We start from the raw sequence: 14,430 nt of genomic DNA, 5'->3' as shown, positions 1-14,430 counted from the left end.
TCCCTTGCTTAAAGATTGTGCCCAAATAGTTAGTTCTATCTTAAGTCACTACTTTTGCCCTTGTATATTCCATCTTGGATGAAACTGCTTCCATCTGTGAACAATGCCTCATCCAGTGTTACCAATGGTACACCAGTCAGATCAAGCTTGATAGACTGGATCGGGTCAGTCACCTCAAGACAGTCATGCAGGGGACCTGAGGAGTTGATGGCTGATGTCTTGTGGAACCGAATGCCGGTTTGCCCCAAAGCAGGGCTTGGTATTGGATCATCTGGGAGTTAGACATCCATCTCATGGATGCTCCCCTCAAGAGGGTCTCAACAGAATGTGGGACTGTCAGTTTGTGTGCTAAAGTTAATCCGTCAGCTTTTTTTCTCTTACCAGCAAAGTGGTGGCAGTAATGACTCTCATAACTGCTGACCATCCAGCTGTGAACAGGTCAAGTTTCTTGTACAGATCTGTGAGGAGCGGGTGTGGCAGCAGTCCCAAAGGCGCCAGGGACTGCAGCTAAGTCATATGACTTGCACCTGACTTCCTCATATAAGCCAGAAACATCTTGAGAGCTGCGCAGGTGTACCAGGATACCGGTGAATCCATTTTGATGGAGATATGCCCTTGCTGCCCTGATTAGCTGAAGCTGTGTGCCTAGTGAGGTGGCGTGGCCTGTTGTGCGTGGATGGGAACTGAGAGTATAAAAGAGTGAGAGGCCCAGGGTTCGGGAGAGATATAAACAAGGGAGATATAGAGAAAGAAGAAACAGGACTGAATAAACGTGTGCAGAAGGATCCTGTTGCCGTGTCGTTCTTGCTGGCGAGTTGGGGGCGCGCGCAAGATAGATCTGCCACCAAATCTTTTCCAGGCTGCCCGGGTCTGCATGAAAATCCCCTTGACAGTGCCTCTGGCATCGTTCATGCACAAGGCTTAGTAATGTCTAGGAGGGCCAGGGCTGGGCAGACATCAGGGCCTTTCATGGCTTTGAAGGCCCTCTGTTCGGTCTCAGTCCATTCTAAGGACTGGGCTGTCCGTGAGCTGGCATAGAGGGGCTTGACTGTCTCAGCAAATCTCATTATCCATGGCCAGCAGTATCCAACCACCCTCAGGAATTCCCATACTTATTTTTGACCAGGGAGTAGGGATTTTCTTCAACTGCTGATTCTGTCTGCTGTTTGAGATTTCTTTTCTGCTACTGTTGCATTCCAGATTTTTCCTGCATTTTAATTCTTTAGCTGGCTGAAAAAAATTAACCTAACCCAAACCTCTAGACTGTATCATTTCAGGACCCCCAGACTATCAGTAGTTTGTTACTATTAGGAAAACCCCAGGCAGCCCTAAAAAGCAGGCCCACTGACTTGGTCCAAAATGACAGTCTTGGCTCAGCTCATGCTGCCCTATAGAATTGCTGACATTTTCAGCGTTCCTCAGAAATTTGAGGAATGGTTTCTGTCTGTCAGGAAGAGCCTTTCTCCTATTTTCCCTGCTTCTGGCAAAGAAGACATCTTCCTCCTTGTTGACATGCACCTCTGGTGCACACCAGAGCCAATGCTAGCCTCCAAACTCTTCTGGTCCTTTTCCACAGGTCCTGGTTAGGCATCTCAGAGCACAGATTAGTATCCTGGCCTTTTCCACTTCCTCCTCTAATTTAACAGTAGCCAGGCTTCCCTGATAATAACCTACTAATAACCTACACAATTCTTGCCACATCCGTCCTGCTTCCCTATCCCCGGCTATGTCCAGTCCCCTGCCCTGCTCCCACCCCTCTGCTCTGGACTCCTCCAGAGCAAATGTCCATATATATCAGCACAAATGCAGCACAGTAGAGAACGGCATATTAACAGTGAGTCAAAGAATTGTCACCACTCAGTTTTAGGTGAGTGACCTGAAAGCAATGCCAAAAGATGTGAATCGGTGGATAACAGACACAAAATCAACCAAGCTATTGTTTAGTGATACTGTAAGACCCCTGAAGCTTGGCCTCCGCTCAAGTCCCAGGATAAGTTGGCCAGCACCCCAAAGACGGGAGAGAAAATCACACTGATGCAAACTGCAAGAGGTTTTATTATCAGCTAGCTGAGGACAAACTCCTTCCGCCATGCAGGTCAGGGGAGTTTGACCCGACCCCGATGACCCCAGTGACAGTAGGGGGCTTTTAATAGCTAGCTGAGGAGTTGGGAAGAGTTGGGCGGAGTGTCCTTGGTGAAATTTACAAGGCAGAAGGAGTGGGGAGTGAGTTCTTTCTGAATTTTTATCTTCCCCTAACCCTAACCCTGAGTCCTTGGCACAGGAAGCCAGGCAAGTGCTGGCTGGGTCTTTTACAATTATCGCATCTCTGGTTGTAAAGTATAGAAACAAAAAGGCTTTTTGCTGGCTATAGAGAACAAAGAGCTTCTTTCTAGCTGTATTTTTATAGGTCAGGGAAAACAAGCTTGGGGAAATGTTTTAGGGGCTTTACCTTTCAAGGAGAAACGCTTTAAGTCAGGGTCTCACAATACACGTGGCAAAACCACAAAGAAATACAAAGTTTGATAGAAAAGCCATCCACCTGATGAACCTAATTTTCATTGTTTTTCCCAACTATGTATCTCAGAGCCCAGGCCAGCATCCCGGCCTTTTCAGCATCTTGTCCGTTCTGTGATCTTGTCCCTTGTCCCAGCTCCTTACTAAGGTGATATAGGTCTCTAATTTTTACTCAGTTTTAAAGGACTGGACTGCAAGATAGTCTGTGAGTTGTGTAAAAGATGCAGCCTTTAAGGCAGCGTTTAAGGCTCGGACAGTGGAGTTCAAGTCGTTGCTCTTGGCTTCAGTTCCCGTCCCTGGCACAACCGTCCCCGAGTGTAGATTTTGCCTGTCTCTGCGCTGGGCACAGTGAATGTAGAAAGTCTGGGTTGGAACAGAAATGTCGGCCTGACACCTAGAGGTGTGGAGGCTGCTGCTCTGCCAGCCAGAAGGAGGTGAGGGGCATGCAATTCCCAGCAGTCACCATCATAGGCTCGCTTATCAAGAACTGTTTAGTCGCGGGCTCTCTAAATCCCCTCGCAAACGCCCTCTTTGATGACGTCACAACCCACCCTCACTTCTGATTGGAGGAGCGGCACTCGGCCGCTCTCGCGATATTTCCGTGCCAGCTTCCAGCCCTGCCTCCCTTCGCCGGGGACCGGTTTTTGGATCGCGCACCACGTTACAAGCCGCAGGGACGCGGTAGACTTGACGGGCTTCCGGGTCTCGTCCAGAGGTGGCGACGCTTTGCAGACGTCCTCGGGCACGAGGTTTGGCTCGCGGGCGCGCTGCCTGCCAGGCACGCGGGCGCGGGGGACCGACTTCGCCACAGCGCGGCCGGGGCAGCTTGCAGGCCACCCCGAGGGTGCCAGCCGTGGCTTCCGGGCGCTGAGGTCTCCATGGAGACAGACAGCCCTTGAACCACGTTTTCATCCGTCCTTCTGTCAGTCTTTGGACTCCACGTGGGAGGCGGTCGGGAAGGTGTAGATGTAGATGGGCGGGAAGCAGCAAGTGGCACCTATGGGCAGATGCCCATCAGGCTGAACCGGGATTTTCGGCTCTGGGCCGGCCCAGTTCACCCGGACACACGTTTACCCTTAGAACGCGCAGAATCACCGAGTCTATCTCTGTGTAGTCCCTAGGACTCCGGGATCAAATACTGCTGCAAACTTGCCATTTCAAATCACAAGTGTCCCCTCAGTTTCCTTCCTCAGTACTTTCTCAGTACTTTGCACGCTGGCTGCTCGTTTGGGAAATTATTTCCCTAAACTTAACCCAGAACTTCAAGGCCTTTCCTTGTTGTCTCTCTGTCTGGCTGTGTTCATTAACTTTTTTGCTTGACTGCTCATTTGCCGTTGCTGTAGTGACTTGCCGTCCAAATGGACTATAAATGCTTCAGTTTCTGGAGCGGTATGCCACTTAGCTGTAGCATGTCCTTTTAGGTACCAGGTAGCCCACCTTCCTTCTAAAAGTATATATGTCCCTCCTATAATATCTCTAGCAATTGTTAATTAAGAATTCCTTGATTTAGTTCATGAAATTTTAATAAAGCATTTACTACATGCATGAACGACTAAGGAGTTAAGAACGGGAACACTGAACACAACTATTCAGTTCATTGCAACCTTTATGGAGCTTAGTGCTAGGAAAAACAGGCAATAGACAGGTGTGCCAGTTAGTGTAATCTTAGGTAGTAATACATGCTGTGAAAGAAATCTGAAATGAATGGCAGAGGAAGCTGGGGCCAGATTGTTTTCAGGCCATACACCCAAATTTGGATGTAACTAATGCATTTTATTTAGTGCAAGGGAAAACCTTTGGGAAGTTTATAAGCAAGTGCATGGTTAGATTGCTTTGATTCTTCAGAGACAAGTAGGGACAACAAGGAAGCTATGTCAGGAGTTTAAGTGACGCATGCTGAGTCGTTTTCTGCCTGGGAGGGTCTGCAGGTAGACCATTCCTCAGTGGCCACGGAGGTCTGCCTTTGACTTAAGCTGGAATCTGTATCCTCAAAGCTTTCGTAGAATGTCTAATTATTAAATGGGACAAAAGAAATCTCTCCTTCAAAGCAGCACCTCATTTAAGGACAACATAATGAAACCCCCCATTTTCAAGGTAGTAAAAAAACCTTAAACAAAAAGCCCACAGATTTTGTTTGGCAAACCAGATCTCCTCAGCTCAGAAATTGTCACTCACTAGTGGCTTTGTTGGGAGATATCTATTGGTCATCTTAATTTGTTGGTAGTAAGATAATCCTGGCATCTCATGGGGTGCAGGCTGGGGAGGCTCTAAGCACCCTACGGTGCACAGCCCACCATCCTCAGTAAGAGACACGTGGCCTCAAATGTCACTGTTGTTGCAGGAGAAACTCTCCACTGGACCACTGCCTCAAGTTCTTCCTTCTTGCAGAGCGCTGTTCATCCTGTGTAAGATGGGTGTGAAGAAGAAAAGAGAAATGCAGGTTGCTGCGCTGACTGTCTGTCATCAGGACATGGAAACTTTGAGATGTATGTGATTTTGACAGTTCATTTGTCCAGTGAACAGATTTGTAAACAGAGTGTGTGAATCGCTGGAACCTGGCCTCCCTTACTGAGGGACTGGGACTTGGGACATGTGAGAGAAAATAAGTAAACCCTGTCCTTCTCAGTCTTCTTCTGGTCTGGTGTTTCACAGCAGTGCAGTGCAGACTAGGACAGTAAGTTTGTGTGTGGGCACACGGTGTTTCACAGCAGTGCAATGCAGACTAGGGCAGTAAGTGTGTGTGTGGGCACGTGGTGTTTCACAGCAGTGCAGTGCAGACTAGAGCAGTAAGTGTGTGTGTGGGCACACGGTGTTTCACAGCAGTGCAGTGCAGACTAGGACAGTAAGTGTGTGTGCACGTGGTGTTTCACAGCAGTGCAGTGCAGACTAGGACAGTAAGTGTGTGTGTGGGCACGCGGTGTTTCACAGCAGTGCAGTGCAGACTAGGGCAGTAAGTGTGTGTGTGGGCACGTGGTGTTTCACAGCAGTGCAGTGCAGACTAGGGCAGTAAGTGTGTGTGTGGGCACGTGGTGTTTCACAGCAGTGCAGTGCAGACTAGGGCAGTAAGTGTGTGTGTGGGCACGTGGTGTTTCACAGCAGTGCAGTGCAGACTAGGGCAGTAAGTGTGTGTGTGTGGGCACGTGCTGTTTCACAGCAGTGCAGTGCAGACTAGGGCAGTAAGTGTGTGTGTGTGGGCACGTGGTGTTTCACAGCAGTGCAGTGCAGACTAGAGCAGTAAGTGTGTGTGTGGGCACACGGTGTTTCACAGCAGTGCAGTGCAGACTAGGACAGTAAGTGTGTGTGCACGTGGTGTTTCACAGCAGTGCAGTGCAGACTAGGACAGTAAGTGTGTGTGTGGGCACGCGGTGTTTCACAGCAGTGCAGTGCAGACTAGGGCAGTAAGTGTGTGTGTGGGCACGTGGTGTTTCACAGCAGTGCAGTGCAGACTAGGGCAGTAAGTGTGTGTGTGGGCACGTGGTGTTTCACAGCAGTGCAGTGCAGACTAGGGCAGTAAGTGTGTGTGTGGGCACGTGGTGTTTCACAGCAGTGCAGTGCAGACTAGGGCAGTAAGTGTGTGTGTGTGGGCACGTGCTGTTTCACAGCAGTGCAGTGCAGACTAGGGCAGTAAGTGTGTGTGTGTGGGCACGTGGTGTTTCACAGCAGTGCAGTGCAGACTAGAGCAGTAAGTGTGTGTGTGGGCACACGGTGTTTCACAGCAGTGCAGTGCAGACTAGGACAGTAAGTGTGTGGGCACGTGGTGTTTCACAGCAGTGCAGTGCAGACTAGGACAGTAAGTGTGTGTGTGGGCACGCGGTGTTTCACAGCAGTGCAGTGCAGACTAGGGCAGTAAGTGTGTGTGTGGGCACGTGGTGTTTCACAGCAGTGCAGTGCAGACTAGGGCAGTAAGTGTGTGTGTGGGCACGCGGTGTTTCACAGCAGTGCAGTGCAGACTAGAGCAGTAAGTGTGTGTGTGGGCACACGGTGTTTCACAGCAGTGCAGTGCAGACTAGGACAGTAAGTGTGTGTGCACGTGGTGTTTCACAGCAGTGCAGTGCAGACTAGGACAGTAAGTGTGTGTGTGGGCACGCGGTGTTTCACAGCAGTGCAGTGCAGACTAGGGCAGTAAGTGTGTGTGTGGGCACGTGCTGTTTCACAGCAGTGCAGTGCAGACTAGGGCAGTAAGTGTGTGTGTGTGCGCACGTGGTCTTTCACAGCAGTGCAGTGCAGACTAGAGCAGTAAGTGTGTGTGTGGGCACACGGTGTTTCACAGCAGTGCAGTGCAGACTAGGACAGTAAGTGTGTGGGCACGTGGTGTTTCACAGCAGTGCAGTGCAGACTAGGACAGTAAGTGTGTGTGTGGGCACGCGGTGTTTCACAGCAGTGCAGTGCAGACTAGGGCAGTAAGTGTGTGTGTGGGCACGTGGTGTTTCACAGCAGTGCAGTGCAGACTAGGGCAGTAAGTGTGTGTGTGGGCACCCGGTGTTTCACAGCAGTGCAGTGCAGACTAGAGCAGTAAGTGTGTGTGTGGGCACACGGTGTTTCACAGCAGTGCAGTGCAGACTAGGACAGTAAGTGTGTGTGCACGTGGTGTTTCACAGCAGTGCAGTGCAGACTAGGGCAGTAAGTGTGTGTGTGTGGGCACGTGCTGTTTCACAGCAGTGCAGTGCAGACTAGGGCAGTAAGTGTGTGTGTGTGGGCACGTGGTGTTTCACAGCAGTGCAGTGCAGACTAGGACAGTAAGTGTGTGTGCACGTGGTGTTTCACAGCAGTGCAGTGCAGACTAGGACAGTAAGTGTGTGTGTGGGCACGCGGTGTTTCACAGCAGTGCAGTGCAGACTAGGGCAGTAAGTGTGTGTGTGGGCACGCGGTGTTTCACAGCAGTGCAGTGCAGACTAGGGCAGTAAGTGTGTGTGTGGGCACGTGGTGTTTCACAGCAGTGCAGTGCAGACTAGGGCAGTAAGTGTGTGTGTGGGCACCCGGTGTTTCACAGCAGTGCAGTGCAGACTAGAGCAGTAAGTGTGTGTGTGGGCACACGGTGTTTCACAGCAGTGCAGTGCAGACTAGGACAGTAAGTGTGTGTGCACGTGGTGTTTCACAGCAGTGCAGTGCAGACTAGGGCAGTAAGTGTGTGTGTGTGGGCACGTGCTGTTTCACAGCAGTGCAGTGCAGACTAGGGCAGTAAGTGTGTGTGTGTGGGCACGTGGTGTTTCACAGCAGTGCAGTGCAGACTAGGGCAGTAAGTGTGTGTGTGGGCACGTGGTGTTTCACAGCAGTGCAGTGCAGACTAGGGCAGTAAGTGTGTGTGGGCACGTGGTGTTTCACAGCAGTGCAGTGCAGACTAGGGCAGTAAGTGTGTGTGTGTGGGCACGTGCTGTTTCACAGCAGTGCAGTGCAGACTAGGGCAGTAAGTATGTGTGTGGGCACGTGGTGTTTCACAGCAGTGCAGTGCAGACTAGGGCAGTAAGTGTGTGTGTGGGCATGTGGTGTTTCACAGCAGTGCAGTGCAGACTAGGGCAGTAAGTGTGTGTGGGCACTCGGTGTTTCACAGCAGTGCAGTGCAGACTAGGGCAGTAAGTGTGTGTGTGGGCACGCGGTGTTTCACAGCAGTGCAGTGCAGACTAGGGCAGTAAGTGTGTGTGGGCACTCGGTGTTTCACAGCAGTGCAGTGCAGACTAGGGCAGTAAGTGTGTGTGTGGGCACGTGGTGTTTCACAGCAGTGCAGTGCAGACTAGGGCAGTAAGTGTGTGTGGGCACTCGGTGTTTCACAGCAGTGCAGTGCAGACTAGGGCAGTAAGTGTGTGTGTGGGCACGCGGTGTTTCACAGCAGTGCAGTGCAGACTAGGGCAGTAAGTGTGTGTGGGCACTCGGTGTTTCACAGCAGTGCAGTGCAGACTAGGGCAGTAAGTGTGTGTGTGGGCACGTGGTGTTTCACAGCAGTGCAGTGCAGACTAGGGCAGTAAGTGTGTGTGTGTGGGCACGTGGTGTTTCACAGCAGTGCAGTGCAGACTAGGGCAGTAAGTGTGTGTGTGGGCACGTGGTGTTTCACAGCAGTGCAGTGCAGACTAGGGCAGTAAGTGTGTGTGTGTGGGCACGTGGTGTTTCACAGCAGTGCAGTGCAGACTAGGGCAGTAAGTGTGTGTGTGGGCACGCGGTGTTTCACAGCAGTGCAGTGCAGACTAGGGCAGTAAGTGTGTGTGTGGGCACGTGGTGTTTCACAGCAGTGCAGTGCAGACTAGGGCAGTAAGTGTGTTGTGTGGGCACGTGGTGTTTCACAGCAGTGCAGTGCAGACTAGAGCAGTAAGTGTGTGTGTGGGCACACGGTGTTTCACAGCAGTGCAGTGCAGAGTAGGACAGTAAGTGTGTGGGCACGTGGTGTTTCACAGCAGTGCAGTGCAGACTAGGACAGTAAGTGTGTGTGTGGGCACGCGGTGTTTCACAGCAGTGCAGTGCAGACTAGGGCAGTAAGTGTGTGTGTGGGCACGTGGTGTTTCACAGCAGTGCAGTGCAGACTAGGGCAGTAAGTGTGTGTGTGGGCACGCGGTGTTTCACAGCAGTGCAGTGCAGACTAGAGCAGTAAGTGTGTGTGTGGGCACACGGTGTTTCACAGCAGTGCAGTGCAGACTAGGACAGTAAGTGTGTGTGCACGTGGTGTTTCACAGCAGTGCAGTGCAGACTAGGACAGTAAGTGTGTGTGTGGGCACGCGGTGTTTCACAGCAGTGCAGTGCAGACTAGGGCAGTAAGTGTGTGTGTGGGCACGTGCTGTTTCACAGCAGTGCAGTGCAGACTAGGGCAGTACACAGCAGTGCAATGCAGACTAGGGCAGTAAGTGTGTGTGTGGGCACGTGGTGTTTCACAGCAGTGCAGTGCAGACTAGAGCAGTAAGTGTGTGTGTGGGCACACGGTGTTTCACAGCAGTGCAGTGCAGACTAGGACAGTAAGTGTGTGTGCACGTGGTGTTTCACAGCAGTGCAGTGCAGACTAGGACAGTAAGTGTGTGTGTGGGCACGCGGTGTTTCACAGCAGTGCAGTGCAGACTAGGGCAGTAAGTGTGTGTGTGGGCACGTGGTGTTTCACAGCAGTGCAGTGCAGACTAGGGCAGTAAGTGTGTGTGTGGGCACGTGGTGTTTCACAGCAGTGCAGTGCAGACTAGGGCAGTAAGTGTGTGTGTGGGCACGTGGTGTTTCACAGCAGTGCAGTGCAGACTAGGACAGTAAGTGTGTGTGCACGTGGTGTTTCACAGCAGTGCAGTGCAGACTAGGGCAGTAAGTGTGTGTGTGTGGGCACGTGCTGTTTCACAGCAGTGCAGTGCAGACTAGGGCAGTAAGTGTGTGTGTGTGGGCACGTGGTGTTTCACAGCAGTGCAGTGCAGACTAGGACAGTAAGTGTGTGTGCACGTGGTGTTTCACAGCAGTGCAGTGCAGACTAGGACAGTAAGTGTGTGTGTGGGCACGCGGTGTTTCACAGCAGTGCAGTGCAGACTAGGGCAGTAAGTGTGTGTGTGGGCACGTGGTGTTTCACAGCAGTGCAGTGCAGACTAGGGCAGTAAGTGTGTGTGTGGGCACGTGGTGTTTCACAGCAGTGCAGTGCAGACTAGGGCAGTAAGTGTGTGTGTGGGCACGTGGTGTTTCACAGCAGTGCAGTGCAGACTAGGGCAGTAAGTGTGTGTGGGCACTCGGTGTTTCACAGCAGTGCAGTGCAGACTAGGACAGTAAGTGTATATTTGGGCATGTGCTTGCCCTGACACAGGAGAGGTCAGAGGACAACTGTTGAGAGGTGGCTCTCTGCTCCACTGTTTGGGTTCTAGGAGTGTGTGTATGTGTGTGTGTGTGTGTGTGTGTGTGTGTGTGTGTGTGTGTGTGAAACTCAGGTACTATTAATCTGTATGTAGTTACATCATTGATCTTTTTTTTTTTTTTTTTTTTTTTTGTGTGTGTTCCTTAGCTTTTGCTGATATGGAAGGGAAAAATCTAGCCTCTTTGCTGTTACATTGTGTACAGCTCACAGATGGAGTGTCACAAATCCACTCTATTAAACAGGTAAAGCTGGGATTTTGTTCATGGGTGTGTTTCAAATATTAGCATGCTAGTAAAGATTTTAAAAATTAACTGACAGGTTTGGTTGCAGTTGCTTAATGCTAATTTGTCATCAAACAATAGTTTTCCTTTTCTGTTCATTATATAAAGTCCTTTTATTCAGAGCAGCAATAGAAACAGTAGCTAAGCTTCTACTGACATTGAGACTATAAATAGGAGACAACTGTGTAATTTTTGTGAAGATATTTTTCAAAACATTATTTATATTGATTTTGAATCTTTAAGTTTTTATTGGACACATTTGAAAGTTAACTTTAAATATATTGTTCTTATTTGTCTTTGAGCATTTAGATTTTCCACACAGGCATACCTATTTTGAAACCAGTTAAATCTATTACTCACTTTTAAAGAATGCTATAGATTTTCTGTGTTGCCATCCATTAGGCATGTGACTCTCAGTGGAAGTGGTTCAGGGAGTAAAGAGGGCCGTGTTGGTGTTAAAGGTTTATAAGTCTTGGAATCAGAATGGTATGTAGCCTCCTTAGTCCAGCACTAGCATGTGTAAGGCCCAGAGTTTGTATGTAGCCTCCTTAGTCCAGCACTTGCATGTGTCAGACCCCGAGTTTGATCCTCCGCACCACATAAATCAGACATCACGGTGAGACAGACAACGCCTGTACTCTCAACTTTCAGGACGTAGGAGGAGGATCAAGAGTTCAAGTTATTACCCCTATTCCCTTCAAAGGAAAGCGAAGTGACTTAAAAGAGTATTTGTAATCATGTAGTTTGATGTATTTGACATTAGAAAAAAATTTACTTTTTTTTTTTTAAATTATAGATTGTGCCTCTCTTGGAGAAGGTCGATAAAAACGGTGTGTGCGATCCTGCTATTCAGAGTTGTTTGGATATTCTAGCAGGCATTTATTTTTCCTTGACTCTGAAGAACCCCTTGAAGAAAGTTTTGGCCAGGTAAAGAAAAAGAAAGGCGATAAGGTGAATGGTAGGAAAACCGCCAGGGACTGAGGTTCCACTTGATGGTAGCGTGCTTACCCACCCTGTAGGCAGAAGGCCTTGGATTCCATTCTCTGCACTTAAAAGAGGAAAGGAAAAGAAAAAGCAACTTAAGTCATACACTGTTTTGGTAAAATTAAGCCAAAGTATATTGCTACCCATTTCATCCATACTGCCTGTCTCTGCTTCTGTCTGAGGAACTTTACAAAGCAAAATCCTTAGGTTATAGGTAAAAAAAAGTTGGCATTTATTCAGTGGGCCAGAGTTCCTTAGCTTCTGGGTCAGTTCTTTTTATGGATATTTAGTTTATCATTTTGCTCCTTTTCTCTGTTCCCATCTGTTCTAACAGACAGTGCAGGATTACATGCATGATATAAAATATTTAATGCTGAAATGTACAAAAGCAAGTAAGGCTAGAATCCACTATTTCTGCTTCGTCTCATTGTCTTTAGGAGAGGGTCACCACTTTAATTTTGGTTTTTTGGTACTTAAATCCTTTTCTTTTGAGTTTACCATATGTGTACTATGTTTAGTTTTAATATTTTTATATAAAAGTAACTATATTCTACGTAATACTCTGTAATTAGTGTTTTTACTAAAGTATATCTTGGAGGGTTCGTGAGGTGGCTGTATGGCTTTGGTACCTCCTGTCAAGTCTGTGGCCTGAGTTAGATGTCTGCAACCTAGGGATAGAACACGAGAACCAACTTCTGCAAGTTATCTTATTTCCCTGTGTATGCTGGGGTACCCACATGCTCCCCTCAGGAAACAGACAAATTAATAGGAATTTCCATATCAGGAGAGCTCCCCTTTAAAAACTATTCACCTATTTTTATTTTGTGTGTGAGTGTTTTGCCTGCATTTATGTCTGTGCACATACTCCACCTTAGGACTATGTTGAAATGTGTATCATGATACATAGTATTGGTTTATTTAATGTCCTTGCCACTGATGAATATCTGATGTTAGATTTTATTATTCTGGCAATGCTATAGGGATATTCTTTGTCATACACAGAGTTTGTGTCATCATTTGTCACCATTCCTAGAGTGGGATTTCTAGGCCTCACGGCCTGTCTTGTCCTTCTCCTACCCTAATTACTTACACTTCCACATCTGTGGGTGACACAGCTTAGTTCCCTGTGTCTTCCCAGCACTAGATGATAGTAGTCTTTATATTTCTAAAATCTGAAGATGGGAAATGCTACTGCATTACCACTGACTTCCCCAGATCATTAGTGCTGGCCTTTTCCTGGTACTGGGTTTTTCCCTGTGGGATCTTATATGTTAGGATCTCTCCCACTGAACCCCACCCCAGCTCACTCATGGGTGAACATTTTAGAAGGTGTGGAATTTGATTGCCTTTTAAATTATTACACATATTTTCATTGTGCCAAATGCATTCTCTTATTGTTCCACTTTGTGCATGACATATTGTCTTTATAGAAATAAAAGACCGTGACTCTGCTGATACTTCTCAGTGCATAGATTTCTAAACTTTATGCTGTCGTTACTCACACTTCTAGGTTGTTTGCTTGTCTTACTTCCTTTGCTCAGTTTTAAAATCCATCTAGAAATGGGTTTGAGTTTTAGGTAAGGTAGGGATCCAGTTTAGTTCTCTGTTTCACGTAGGGCCTCCCTCTGCATCCCAGGCTCACGGAGTTCCCTCGTATTGGAATAGTGTTACCGTTATGTATTTTATGTAACATGGGTTTGACTATTTTAGGCTTGTGTATGTGTTTTGAACCAATCCCAGTCTGTCATGAACTATTTGATAACATGACCCAATTACAGAGTGAGTTACCTTTCTCCTGAGTTTTCTTTTCCAGGATATTCCAGTTTTTAGATTTATTTCTTCTGGAAAAGCAGTGGACTTTTCAAATACAATATGCTTCTTTCCAGTTAAATCACTGGACCGAGTCTGACATCAGTTTAATTTTTATATTAAAATGATTGCTGAGTGCTTAATTGTGCTTTAAGCACATTTCTAGGAACTGGGGTTAAATGAAGAAAACAGGTTCAATTTCCTTCTTGAATCTTACATTCTAAGGGGAAAATGGAAAAGCCAGCACCATGTGGTGAAACCATTCTGATGGTGTCTGGCTACTCCTTAGAGAACAACCTTGGGGTCAGAAATAGCAAAATGGAGCCAGAGAGACAGGTGAGAAATGGTAGGCCAGGGAATTTCACTGGTGGTGGTGTGAGGTCATAATAAATATGAGATCATAATAACCGTGTGAGGTCATAGTAAGTATGTGATGTCATAATAACTGAGGTCATAATAACTTTGTGAGGTTATACTATGAGGCCATAATAACTGAGGTCATAACTGTGAGGTCATAATAACTGTGAGGTCATAATTGTGTGAGGTCTTAATAACTGTGAGGTCATAATTGTGTGAGGTCATAATAACTGTGTGAGGTCTTAATAACTGTGAGGTCATAATTGTGTGAGGTCATAATAACTGTGTGAGGTCATAGTAGACATGTGAGGCCACAATAACTGTGAGGTAATAATTTTGAGGCTGCTGTATTTTGCAGGTGTCGTTCAGTATTTAACAGTTGTATGGTTTCGCCCTCCACACTTAACTCAGTGACGTAAGCTTTTGCATCCTTTGGTTCTTTTTTGCAGCTCACTCAATGGCCTACCTGAGGTTTTTCTAACTCAGGCAACACACAGTTTTACTTTTCATCTTCAAGAAGAATTAGATACTGCTGACTTATATTCTTATAGAAAAGTAATGGATAACATATCTTCCTGCATGGAGAACTTTAACCTGGGTAAGCCAGCACTTCCTTAGTGCCTTTTCCTGGGTAACGCCTGTGATTACATTACTGTCTTTTAATTGTTCATTTGGCAAAAGCGCCTTAGC

General features: G+C 47.6%; 1 protein-coding gene across 10 annotated transcripts in view; it reads left to right on the top strand.

Moving 5' to 3' along the window:
- Positions 1–3,110: 3,110 nt before the first annotated feature.
- The window catches only part of Thada (thyroid adenoma associated), a 276,191-nt gene continuing 264,871 nt past the window's right edge, over positions 3,111–14,430 (top strand). For 5 of the 10 annotated variants that reach the window (XR_003952120.1, XR_003952121.1, XM_030249803.1 and 2 more), the window contains exons 1-5: positions 3,140–3,263; positions 4,856–5,000; positions 10,457–10,551; positions 11,387–11,517; positions 14,190–14,338. Coding sequence is in view for 7 of the 10 variants with exons in the window: in XM_030249803.1 (XP_030105663.1) it covers positions 4,925–5,000; positions 10,457–10,551; positions 11,387–11,517; positions 14,190–14,338 (451 nt within the window). In the remaining 3 variants the exon portion in view is untranslated. Of the gene's footprint in view, positions 3,437–4,855; positions 5,001–10,456; positions 10,552–11,386; positions 11,518–14,189; positions 14,339–14,430 lie in introns of all 10 variants that reach the window. The other 5 variants (XM_006524274.4, XM_006524278.4, XM_017317473.2 and 2 more) reach the window with 5 other exon arrangements.

Source organism: Mus musculus, chromosome 17 (assembly GCF_000001635.26).
Source record: "Mus musculus strain C57BL/6J chromosome 17, GRCm38.p6 C57BL/6J".
In the NCBI taxonomy this organism is placed as follows: Eukaryota; Metazoa; Chordata; class Mammalia; order Rodentia; family Muridae; genus Mus; species Mus musculus.
The sequence above is the reverse complement of the archived record's forward strand: the minus strand, read 5'-3'. Positions and strand labels throughout refer to the sequence as shown.